The 13,619-nt window shown below is 34.9% G+C and overlaps 1 protein-coding gene across 1 annotated transcript in view; it reads left to right on the plus strand.

Annotated features, from left to right (window-relative positions):
- Positions 1–13,417, plus strand: part of LOC123556507 (PAN2-PAN3 deadenylation complex subunit pan3-like) — a 42,941-nt gene extending 29,524 nt beyond the window's left edge. Inside the window, exons 16-18 of the mRNA XM_053542746.1 lie at positions 3,533–3,671; positions 4,375–9,543; positions 10,288–13,417. Coding sequence (XP_053398721.1) covers positions 3,533–3,671; positions 4,375–4,521 — 286 coding nt within the window. The 3' untranslated portion in view covers positions 4,522–9,543; positions 10,288–13,417. The remainder of the gene's footprint in view (positions 1–3,532; positions 3,672–4,374; positions 9,544–10,287) is intronic.
- The last annotated feature ends 202 nt before the right edge of the window (positions 13,418–13,619 follow it).

Consider the following 13,619-nt stretch of genomic DNA (forward strand, 5'->3'; position numbering starts at 1 on the left):
GTCACTAGGTTAAATCAAAGAAAAACCTTGTGTATGCGATAGAGGCTGTATTTTTCAATTGATCTTCATGAATATTGGTGAGAATGATTGCCTTGATAAAATCTAAGCCGAGTTCGAAAGTGGGTCATCTCGGGTCAAAAACTAGGTCACTAGGTCAAATCAAAGAAAAACCTTGTGTATGCAATATAGGCGGTATTTTTCAATTGATCTTCATGAATTTTGGTCAGAATGATTACCTTGATGAAATCTAGGCCGCTTTAGAAAATGGGACATTTCGGGTCAAAAACTAGGTCACATGGTCAAATTAAGGAAAAACCTTGTGTATGCGATAGAGGCTGTATTTTTCAACTGATCTTCATGAAATTTAGCCAGAATGATTACCTTGATAAAATCTAGGCCGAGTTCGAAAATGGGTCATCTGGGGTCAAAAACTAGGTCACTAGGTCAAATCGAAGAAAAACATTGTGTATGCAATAGAGGATGTAGTTTTCAGTTGATCTTCATGAAATTTGGTCAGAGTGATTGCCTTGATGAAATCTAGGTCCAGTTTGAATATGGGTTATCTGAGGTCAAAAACTAGGTCACTAGGTCAAATTAAAGAAAAATCTTGTGTATGCGATAGAGACTGTTTTTTTTCAATTGATTTTTATGAAATTTGGTCAGGATGATTGTCTTAATGAAATCTAGGTCGAATTTGAATATGGGTCATCTGAGGTCAAAAACTAGGTCACTTGGTCAAATCAAAGATAAAACTTGTGTGTGTGATAGAGGCTGTATTTTTCAATTGATCTTCATGAATTTTTGTCAGAATGATTGCCTTGATAAAATCTAGGTCGAGTTTGAACATGGGTCATCTAGGGTCAAAAACTAGGTCATATCTAAGAAAATGCTTGTTTTATCGCAAGAGACCAATTTTTTGGTCCATTCTTAATGAAAATTGGTCAGAATATTTGTTTCCATGAAATCACTAGGTCAAACATGTTTTACACTGTTATGGTGTGTTTCTTAGGTGAGCGACCTAGGGCCATCTTGGCCCTCTTGTTCATGGGATCTTTATGAAAATTGGTCAGAATGTTCATCTTGATGATATCTAGGTCAAGTTCGAAACTGGGTCACGTGCGGTCAAAAACTAGGTCAGTAGGTCTAAAAATAGAAAAACCTTGTGACCTCTCTAGAGTCCATATATTACACAAGATCTTCATGAAAATTGGTCAGAATGTTCATCTTGATGATATCTAGGTCAAGTTCGAAACTGGGTTACGTACCATCAAAAACTAGGTCAGTAGGTCAAATAATAGAAAAACCTTGTGACCTCTCTAAAGGTCAAATTTTTCATGGGGTCTTTATGAAAATTTGTCAGAATGTTCACCTTGATGATATCTAGGTCAAGTTCGAAACTGGGACACGTGCGGTCAAAAACTAGGTCAGTAGGTCTAAAAATAGAAAAACCTTGTGACCACTCTAGAGGTCATATTTTTCATGGGGTCTTTATAAAAATTTGTCAGAATGTTCATCTTGATGATATCTAGGTCAAGTTCGAAACTGGGTCACGTGCGGTCAAAAACTAGGTCAGTAGGTCTAAAAATAGAAAAACCTTGTGACCTCTCTAGAGACCATATATTTCAAAAGATCTTCATGAAAATTGGTCAGAATGTTCATCTTGATGATATCTAGGCCGAGTTCGAAACTGGGTTACGTGCCTTCAAAAAGTAGGTCAGTAGGTCAAATAATAGAAAAACCTTGTGACCACTCTAGAGGTCATATTTTTCATGGGGTCTTTATAAAAATTTGTCAGAATGTTCATCTTGATGATATCTAGGTCAAGTTCGAAACTGGGTCACGTGCGGTCAAAAACTAGGTCAGTAGGTCTAAAAATAGAAAAACCTTGTGACCTCTCTAGAGACCATATATTTCACAAGATCTTCATGAAAATTGGTCAGAATGTTCATCTTGATGATATCTAGGTCAGGTTTGAAACTGGGTCACGTGCCGTAAAAAACTAGGTCAGTAGGTCAAATAATGAAAAAACCTTGTGACCTCTCTAGAGGCCATATTTTTCATGGGATCTGTATGAAAATTGGTCTGAATTTTCATCTTGATGATATCTAGGTCAAGTTTGAAACTGGGTCACGTGCGGTCAAAAACTAGGTCAGTAGGTCTAAAAATAGAAAAACCTTGTGACCTCTCTAGAGGCCATACTTGTGAATGGATCTTCATAAAAATTAGTCAGAATGTTCATCATGGTGATATCTAGGTCAAGTTCGAAAGTGGGTCACCTGCCTTCGAAAAGTAGGTCAGTAGGTCAAATAATGAAAAAACCTTGTAACCTCTCTAGAGGCCATATTTTTCATGGGATGTGTATGAAAGTTGGTCTGACTTTTTATGTTGATGATATATAGGTGAAATTTGAAACTGGGTCAGTTGATATCAAAAACTAGGTCAGTAGGTCTTAAAATAGAAAAACCTTGTGACCTCTCTAGAGGCCATACCCTTGAATGGGTCTTCATGAAAATTGGTCAGGATGTTCACCTTGATGATATCTAGGTCAAGTTTGAAACTGAGTCATGTGCCTTCAAAAACTAGGTCAGTAGGTCAAATAAAATAAAAACCTTGTGACCTCTCCAGAGGCCATACTTTTCATGGGATCTGTATGAAAGTTGGTCTGAATGTTCATCTTTATGATATCTAGTCAAGTTTGAAACTGGGTGAACTGCGGTCAAAAACTAGGTCAATTGGTCTAAAATTAGAAAAATCTTTTGACCTCTCTAGAGGCCATATTTTTCAATAGATCTTCATGAAAATTGGTCTGAATGTTCACCTTGATGGTATCTAGGTCAGTTTCGAAACTGGGTCACATGCGGTCAAAAACTAGGCCAGTAGGTATAAAAATAGAAAAACCTTGTGACCTCTCTAGAGGCTATATTTTTCATGAGATCTTCATGAAAATTAGTGAGAATGTTCACCTTGATGATATCTAGGTCAAGTTCAAAAACAGGGTCACGTACTGTTGAAAATGAGGTCAATAGGTCAAATAATAGGATAACCTTGTGACCTCTCTAGAGGCCATATTTTTCAATGGATCTTCATGTAAATTGGTCAGAATTTTTATCTTGATGATATCTAGATCAGATTCAAAACTGGGTCACATGAGCTCAAAAACTAGGTCACTATGTCAAATAATAGAAAAAAGTACGTCATACTCAAAACTGGGTCATGTGGGAACAGGTGAGCGATTCAGGACCATCATGGTCCTCTTGTTATTATTTGCCGTAGGGAAAAACCGAGACCACTTTTCTGTGGTACAACATGGATGGTACCTCCAATTTTTAGGTGTATTTTGACATATCTGTACCTTGTAAGAATTTTTTTTCCTTTTTGGTTAAATTTCTTCCCTTTATTAATCCTGTCCTTTGGACTTAGACATTTTTTTTTGAGGACCTTCTTGTCCTCAAGTGCAATGATAACAGGTGAGCGATATAGGGCCATCATGGCCCTCTTGTTAACAAGTGTAATAAAATGTTGCATATTTTAGGTTTAATTTGGACCCGCAATGGTCAGAGACAGGAGATCGTTACATGCTGAAATTGTTCCGAGACTATGTGTTTCATCAGGTGGATGAGAATGCGGCTCCTTGGGTGGACATGTCACATCTTGTCATGTGTCTCAATAAGGTAAAAAAATTCTGTATATTGGGGAGAGAGGTTGGGGGTAAATATTTCTGATTTAAGAACCATCTGTAATATGTATATATTATAACACTTTTGTTTTGAAAATATTGACTCATAACGTGTCATCAGTCTCAATAAGGAGACACTGATCTCAGTTATTTTTGTCAAGTACCCGGTATATGACAATATTTTTCATTTGGATGCTGATTCCCGTGTCCCATGATTTATGTCAAGTATATCACTATAATTATCATTTGGATGCTGGTTCCTGTGCCCTGTATATTACTGTATTTTTCAGTTGGATGCTGGTTCCCTCATTTTAAGATTTATGCCCTGTATATCACTGTATTTTCGGTTGCATGCTGGTTTCTGTGTCCCAGGATTAATGCCCAGTATATATCACTGTATTTTTCAGTTGGATGCAAGTTCTCTTATTTCAGGATTTATGCCCTGTATATCACTGTATTTCCAGTTGGATGCTGGTTCCTGTGTCCTAGGATTAATGCCCAGTTTTTATCACTATTTTTCAGTTGGATGCTGGTTCCCTTGTTTCAGGATTAATGCCCAGTGTATATCACTGTATTTTCAGTTGGATGCTGGTTCCCTCATTTTAGGTTTTATGCCCTGTATATCGCTGTATTTTCAGTTGGATGCTGGTTCCTGTGTCCCAGGATTAATGCCCAGTGTATATCACTGTATTTTTCAGTTGGATGCTGGTTCCCCAGAGAAGATTAGTCTGATGTCAAGGGATGAACAAAATATCTTAGTGGTGAGCTACGCAGAGTTGAAACAGTGCTTTGAGAATTCATTTGGAGATATTCTTAACAGCGCGCACTCCAGTGGAATTTCCTAAACGTGGATTTATAATCAACCAGTTAAGGAAAGAAAAATCTGGTTAGACTCATAAGCTTCATAAAAAGCTTGAGTTATTTACGTGAACATGAATATACAGGCTTGAAGCAAGCTGTAACTTTCCCTGGGCATTTTATTTGCCTGTATCGTTACTTATAAATACTGTTAAACATTGTCAGTATACACTTGTCGCGTTTAGTATTGGTAAATGTAATTTATATTGATAGTACTTAAGGAGATTGTGATTATGTGAAAGGCAGCTCCGCACTTCTGTAGAGTTAAAAAGACTTGAAATTTTTGTGACACTGAGGCTATTTCAGCTATGAAACTCCTGGATATTAAGCTGTATGAACTAAAATCAAAAGTTGTAGTCTTTAAACATTCAGTGTAATATGATATTGTCATGATCAAGGATTAAAGATGAATTGTTTAAAACGCTGAAAACATGTCCAAACTAAAAAGTGTGGGATTAAAGTACAATTGTTCTAGCTGGTTTTTAACTTGTCATGTCTGCTCAATGATTATGAAGTATTTCATTTCATTTTCGGGTAAAAATCTGACTGCCCACTGTTACCCACTTTACAAGTTATTTTCATACATTTTTAACTCTGTAAATGACTAGTTAATTTATTTTTGTGGTATAGAATTGTACATTACATGTACATAATGCATGCTGAATTTTGTATATAGTATTATTACAAGTTATTTTTTTCTTTTTGTTGACCATAAAAATGAAATGAAAATTATTTTGAAACCAAAATTGTTTTAAGTTAATACCTAATTGACTTACAGTCCTTAAATCTGTGTTGAATTCTGTGTATTACTGAAAGTACCTGATCTGTTTGTAACTTATCTTGATCAGGAGTTTGTCTAAGAAATTGATACAGAGGGTTAGCTTTAGGTTATACTATTTTAGCTTGATTTTGGTGAAAGCTTTAAGCTTATTTGAATCACTTTCCACTTCCTGGATAACTCAGTACTGGTATCATATGAGAAGTTATGGTCGTGACCCCAGTGGGGCTTATATGTGTGACAAAGCGTTTAGTGGCCGGCACCTCAACCACTAGACCACCTTCACCTTTGAAGGGTTAGGATTTGATACTTGTGGTAATGCAAGAACATGCTATTGTAGTTTATAATTCAGATGCATCTCTTAACATTTACCCTGCTAAATTACTGAAATGGACTGGTCCATCATTCCATTTGGGCAGCACCACTTATAATTCAAAGGGGTGTTCACTGAAGATTTACTGACTGAATAGCGAACACTGCAGGCTGATCTTGGTTCGACTGGTCACAACGGAAATATCATTTGCTGCCAGCAGGCTAAAGGAGAAATAAACTGTGTAGCCTTACAGAACATTATATTGTAGATTCTGGGGAAATTTATTTGAATTATAATGCTGGAAGGAGAATAATATTTACTTACACAGTACAGGACAGGGAGGGTTACCCTTGTTGTAGATATATTACATTACTAGAACAATAATGTGCTATTATTTTACAGTAAACACAAATTCAACACAGTTTAGATATGTGAGTATAGAATCAGGGTGTTGTTATTTGATCTGATCCTACAAGCTGCCTAATGTTAAATGTATGTGCATATATTTTAATATTGAGTGTATGTGTGTAAATGTTGATAAAACACACGGTTGTGAAGCTAATTGGTGTAAGTGAAATCTATCCTTCCGTATTTTTATAGTTGCACATCATGTGAAGATAGTGGTTGCATTATTGAGTGAGAAATGATTGACATTTGTTAGATGAATACACATCATTCTTGACACATTATCAGTAAAACAATTGAGTTATACAAAATCTCCTACAAGTAACTACTGGTAATACTCCATTATGATTGATCAGTAACTTGACATATATACTGCTGCTAACATTCCAATATATCGTGCTCATATTGTGTACTCATTTCTCTTACTTCATAAAATACTTTTTTTATGATCTTGATTTTTGAAGGTATATTTTTACAGTACAGTTGAAGTAGTTACATTATGTTATTTTCCTTACAGTCAATGTGTTTTAGTTAAAAGTGAACTGTGGAATTATTAGAATGTAAGATTTTCAGTATATTCTATCAGATGCTTTGTTATCACTCAAGGTGGCCAAATACTTTTAAGTACAAGGTTGACAACATTACCAAATATTTGGGGGGGTTTTGTGAGGAAGTAGTTAATGTAGGAAATTGCCAAATCTGCTCTTGGTAGACTTTGTTAAAATTGTTATTAATTAAGAGCTAAAAATAGTATTGCCAAAAAATGCAGAACAATAAAACAGATCAAGAAATGATCAAGCATTTCTTACCCATTTTCAGATGTTTTTTTACAGACACAAAGTTCTGACTTGTTCTGTTATACATAGATTTATATTCAGTATATGCAAATTCATGAAAATAAGCTGTTGAGGAATTGCATTAATTTCTACAGATTTTTGTTTTATTCAACAAAGTATACACTGAGCTTGACAGATCCACTTTTAGATATGAGTAGAAATTGGCTCTGTATGAGCGGAACTTGCTATAATAATTATCTTGCAGGATGAATGCGATTTTTGACCAAAAATACAATAAATTCAAAGAAAATGGAGCTGCAAAGACATATTGAAAATAGAAGTTGATTTATTGTTCACAAGTCTAAGTTCTGTTCAGTTCTGTTACAGTATGGCATTATGAACACTCAATAGTCCACGACAGGATTTCTGTATGTAACATTTTCACCAGACTATTAAAAAGTGCTGTAGATAAAAATTACTTTTCCTATGTGAATTGCAGTAGGACAAGTGAAAAATTAAAGCAGCTCGTCCTGCAGGATGACTTGCTTTCAAAGAATTGTTGAGATGCATTTTTGGTAAATAGTACTAAGACAGGTAATCCAGACACCGTGCATGATGTTCATATGTTTTGCAAGATTTTCATTTCCAGAAAAAGTCAATGTAAATATGTGATTAGTTTGAATATATGTGCTAGTCTGTTTCTGCATAATACATATGTCATTACTTCGGCACAAAAAGTGATAAACTGTACTGACATAAAGGAGTAGTTGATCACTTTCTGCACTGAGGTGAAGATATATAATACTTTTTTACTTTTGCAAACTATGTGCTACCAAAAGCAGTTTGTTATTTTTCAAGAACAACAATAAAAATAATGTCTCTTTAACCATTTCAAATAGGGAAATACCATGTCTGGCTGTGCTCACGTTACACACTTTCTGGATGGCTTGTCTATCAATAGTCAAAAGGTCCACAAGGACCAGTGGTCAGTTGCTTTGATTAATGAACAGAAAGCTATTAAGTGTTTTATAACATGACATTGGAAATAAAATTTCAATATATTTTGACTTTTAACCCAGTAAACATGTTGAATATCGACTGGTCATATAGCACAGACTACGGGCCAGTGAATTATATAAGAAATCAAAAAAGATATGATAGTTTTTATTACAGAACTGTAGCAATAGATTTTTTTTTGTAACAGCTCATTTTTTTTCTGAATTTTTGAACTGTGATGAAGCATTTTAATTGTAATTTTTTAGAAGGGGAGACATAGATATAACTTTGCAAACAAACAAGCTACAGTTTTGGTAGCTGTAGTTGTAAGTGTTAGCACAGCTTAAATAGACAAAACACCATTACTTTTCTAACATTTAACCACTCTTTACAGCCATAAATCTGCACTCTTTGAAAAAAAGTCAAACTGGTATTTCCGTAAGTACAAGTTGCTTCAGACAGCACTTCTTATTAATATATTAAGAATTTTCACATTGCAAGATCACATCTAACAGCTGTTGCCTTAGTGTTGGCTATCAGCATGTGTTACGTTTTATGATGAATAGAATTTTGTATTATATTAATATTATTTTGTGTATAACATGCCGCTCTATCACTGATTACAATATTCATTTTACATAGTGACACAGTAGACTGATTATTTGTAGAAATATGCTACCTAACAAGATTTTCACATGAGTTATTAGTTCTGCACTAATTTTATCATTGTTAAGTGTTATTTGTTGATAGATAGAAGTGCAATAATACATAATACTGTTATTTTCTATGAATGTGACAGGCTAGGAAGACTGTTCAGGGAATCTGTTGATCATAGCGTGCATAGATTGTTGTAACAATCTGAGAATGTATTGATCTTAGGGTGTGGAGGTTTTTGTAACAACCTGAGAATGTAGTGATCATAACTGCGGAGGTTGTTGTAACAATCTGAGAATGTAGTGATCATAGCTGCGGAGGTTGTAACAATCTGAGAATGTGTTGATCATAGCGTGCGGAGGTTGTTGTAACAATCTGAGAATGTAGTGATCATAGCTGCGGAGGTTGTAACAATCTGAGAATGTGTTGATCATAGCGTGCGGAGGTTGTTATAACAATCTGAGAATGTAGTGATCATAGCTGCGGAGGTTGTAACAATCTGAGAATGTGTAGATCATAGCATGCGGAGGTTGTTGTAACAATCTGAGAATGTAGTGATCATAGCTGCGGAGGTTGTAACAATCTGAGAATGTGTAGATCATAGCATGCGGAGGTTGTTATAACAATCTGAGAATGTGTAGATCATAGCGTGCGGAGGTTGTTGTAACAATCTGAGAATGTAGTGATCATAGCTGCGGAGGTTGTAACAATCTGAGAATGTGTTGATCATAGCGTGCGGAGGTTGTTGTAACAATCTGAGAATGTAGTGATCATAGCTGCGGAGGTTGTAACAATCTGAGAATGTGTAGATCATAGCATGCGGAGGTTGTTATAACAATCTGAGAATGTGTAGATCATAGCGTGCGGAGGTTGTTGTAACAATCTGAGAATGTGTAGATCATAGCATGTGGAGGTTGTTGTAACAATCTGAGAATGTATTGATCATAGCTGTGGACGTTGTTGTAACAATCTGAGAATGTATTGATCATAGCTGCAGAGGTTGTTGTAACAATCTGAGAATGTATTGATCATAGCTGCGGAAGGTTGTTTTTAACAATCTGAGAATGTATTGATCATAGCTGCGGAGGTTGTTGTAACAATCTGAGAATGTATTGATCATAGCGTGCGGAGGTTGTTGTAACAATCTAAGAATGTATTGATCATAGCGTGCGGAGGTTGTTGTAACAATCTGAGAATGTATTGATCATAGCGTGCGGAGGTTGTTGTAACAATCTGAGAATGTATTGATCATAGCGTGCGGAGGTTGTTGTAACAATCTGAGAATGTATTGATCATAGAGTGCGGAGGTTGTTGTAACAATCTGAGAATGTATTGATCATAGCGTGCGGAGGTTGTTGTAACAATCTGAGAATGTATTGATCATAGCTGCGGAGTTTGTTGTAACAATCTGAGAATGTATTGATCATAGCTGCGGAGTTTGTTGTAACAATCTGAGAATGTATTGATCATAGAGTGCGGAGGTTGTTGTAACAATCTGAGAATGTATTGATCATAGAGTGCGGAGGTTGTTGTAACAATCTGAGAATGTATTGATCATAGAGTGCGGAGGTTGTTGTAACAATCTGAGAATGTATTGATCATAGAGTGCGGAGGTTGTTGTAACAATCTGAGAATGTATTGATCATAGCGTGCGGAGGTTGTTGTAACAATCTGAGAATGTATTGATCATAGAGTGCGGAGGTTGTTGTAACAATCTGAGAATGTATTGATCATAGAGTGCGGAGGTTGTTGTAACAACCTGAGAATGTATTAATCTTAGCTGCGGAGTTTGTTGTAACAATCAGAGAATGTTTTGATCATAGCTGCGGAGTTTGTTGTAACAATCAGAGAATGTTTTGATCATAGCTGCCGAGGTTGTATCAACCTGAGAATGTATTGATCATAGTGTGTGGAGATTGTTGTAACATTCTGAGAATGTATTGATCATGGCATGTGACGATTGTTATTTCAGTGGTACTGTCATTTTATTGGTCGTCTTCCAGCAACGTGGAAACTGCCAGTATAGTTTACTGCGATTGTTATTTCAACACCATATACATTGTTCCATCAAAACAAATTTACACTTGTAAGTTTAAGATAATTATTTCAAACAAACATTTGTCATTTAACATATCATTTTCATATTATTTAATGTAATCATCTTTAAACATGGCTGTTGCCAATAGTTACATTTGTAAGTTATTTTAAAAAACTGGAATGAAATTTATAACTGAATATGTAATGAAATGTTTTATATGCTGATTTAAGTGAGGTTTTCATGTTATCATACACAGGTGATCATGGCATGTTTTTAAACTCAGGAAAAAAAAAGATGGAGAACAACATAATCTTGATACATTCATTGTTGCATTGCAACTAGATGTCTTATATCACATGAGCATTTTCTTTCTTTTTCCTTACAATTTTTTTAAAATTCTTTTTAATTGATGTTTCTAAGATTACTCATATTTTTGGTTGTTATTTTTAGCTCATCAGAACTTTGTTCATGGTGAGCTATTAATGTAGATGGACAGGCTGGCATACGTTGTGTGCATACATTGTCCTGCATCAAAATATCCACTTACACAACATCTGGTCAGAATTATATGAAACTTGATCTTTTACCGCTAAGGAACCGTTTAAGACAGCTTCACCAAACTTGGTTTTAACCCCCTTGTATGGTTCGTTCGCATGTTTACTTTAGGGGCTACCAGAGTTAAAGGTAAAGAAAAGAACCTTTAAGCAGCTTCTTACAAAACCCTTGGTGGATCTTCACCAAACTCAGTAGCATTCTTGTATGGACCTGTCTTAAATTTATTCATATGGATCTGCTGGTCATCTGGGCTAAAAGTAGAAGCATTTTTGAAATGGTCCTCCTAGACCCCTTTTCACAAGAACTATAAATTGAAAAAAGCTTTGAACAGCTTCTTCTAATGATAATAATTTTCACTAAACTTGATCCATAGCATCCGAACATGAGCCAATCTCTGTTTGTTCAGATGATTTGGTTTATTTAAAGTTGTCAGAGCTAAACATTGAAAAACAATTTAAACTATTTCTCATGCATGGCCCAGAGATCTTCGCTGAACTTGGTCTGATGGACCTTAGGCAGTTGTGTTAAAATGTTTTCACTTGGCTGGAGGTAGGGGCTGAACCGAAATAAAGAAAGTCTTTTAAACTAATTCTGTTAAACTAGATAGTCCACACTTGAACTCACTTGTACCCTTGTTTGACCTACTTTTCATGAACTGCTTAATGGATGTTTACCAGACTTGTCAGAAGCAAGGTCAGAGTCGTCCTCGGGTGAACGACTTAAGTCAACTATGTCCTCTTGTTTTTAAGACTGTTAAAAAACTGATATAATTTAGGTTCACTTTTATTGTGTCATCTGCAGAGATATTAGAATTGATTCCAAGGCCTCCTACAGATAGATATAAGATATAATTGAACTTTATATGAAATTTTAAAATTCTTTTTCTAATTAAAGAAACAACAGACTGTTCATCAATGACAAACTAAAGGTAGATTAGGTTTGCAGATGAGGATTTTTTTTTAAAAAAGATGCAAAATTTGTTATACAGGCCATGACTAAGCTATTCCGAATGATGATAGATAAAAGTTTATTGGCACATAATTGACAGAATTTGTTTTCCATTACACATCACAAGTTTATCTGCAGTTGATATGAAGGACTAGTCTCCTGTATTTTGTTTGTAGTCTTGTTTTTTTTTTTGACAGCCTGCTTTGTTTCATGTGTCAGTGAAATATATATAGATGAAAGGAACTGGCAACTTTGTTACAACTTGATGGCCTGTATCAGCTCACTGTAGAAGACAGATTTTGTAACTGTAAGCAATTAGACCCATAATTGACACATGTCAGATGTAATATAACATTGGTGTATTCCTCTGAACAAGTTTTGGAAAATGACAGCCCATTTCCAGAGTGAGCCTAAATTATGTTATTGGTCTATATAAGAACATTGGACCTTTGTTTAGTAACTAAATAAAATGATGCCATGTCTAGAAATATGAGATTGTTGGTACCAAAACTTCAGAAAACTGTATCAGGTAACAAAGGCTACAAAAACTTGTATTTGTTTCGTTCAATTTTCACTGAAAAAAATACATGAACTTAAATGTAACAGAGAAATATAGTTTTGCATTTCTTTCATTTATCTATCTTTGCTGGCACACATTAAGACAGACAAGACTGGATTGTTTTATCATTCTTTTCTGTTGATACAACATGATATTGTTACACTGTTTTATTTTGTTATATACAACATGAGAATAAGCTTTAAAGGGTAGCAGCATACATTGCTTGGATGGATTGTGCTGACAGTGTGTTTACTTCGTGTGGTTGAGTTGTCTCTCCTTGTGTATTTGCAATATTTTTAATTGCCATATGTGAATTTGTATCAACAATTTTCTCTTTTTGGGCTCTTTCTGCTTAAGTTATCGAAAGCTCTTAGTTTTTCAGTTCTTGTATAAATTGGAATTTGAAGTCCTATATACTTACGGCGTTTTTAGGGGGTTTTGATACTGGAAAGATTAAAAAAAGTAAGGATGTATCATTTAAAGTATTAGCAATTGTTATTTTAACTTATAGCATAAATCTCATTTTATATGCTTGGGAAATAAGTAGCATATTATGAAACAAGATTGAAGAATTATTATTTGATACTTAAATCAGAGTTTTGTAGTGGATCACCTCCACTGCACAGGGGAATAACTTAACAGAAGTTGAAATTGTGTTGTGTTTACAGGTCTAGGTATCTAGATGTCAAGTTTATAATGACAGTTAAATTATAGGAGGCAAAATAAGTTGATGAAAAGAGCTTAGAGGGAAATGTTGATACAAAAAGCATTTTGGTGAAATGTACATTTGACAGATTATTTTTATGATGATAAAAGTAAAAATCCCTAAAATAAAAATGAATAAAACTCTTTTAAAAATGAGCCAGTGTTAAGAGTTATTTATCAGACATTTCTAGTTTTTGTGACCACTTGATGTCTGTCTTGCATTGTCTGTCCATCAACAATTTCTAAAAATAATCTTCAAAACTACTGGGCAGATTTACACCAAACTTCACAGGAATTAGTTTTGGGTGGCTCCCCTTTCAAAATTGCCTAAAGAATTAAAATCCATGCAGAACTGTGG

The sequence above is a fragment of the Mercenaria mercenaria genome, chromosome 5 (genome assembly GCF_021730395.1).
Source record: "Mercenaria mercenaria strain notata chromosome 5, MADL_Memer_1, whole genome shotgun sequence".
Classification (NCBI taxonomy): domain Eukaryota; kingdom Metazoa; phylum Mollusca; class Bivalvia; order Venerida; family Veneridae; genus Mercenaria; species Mercenaria mercenaria.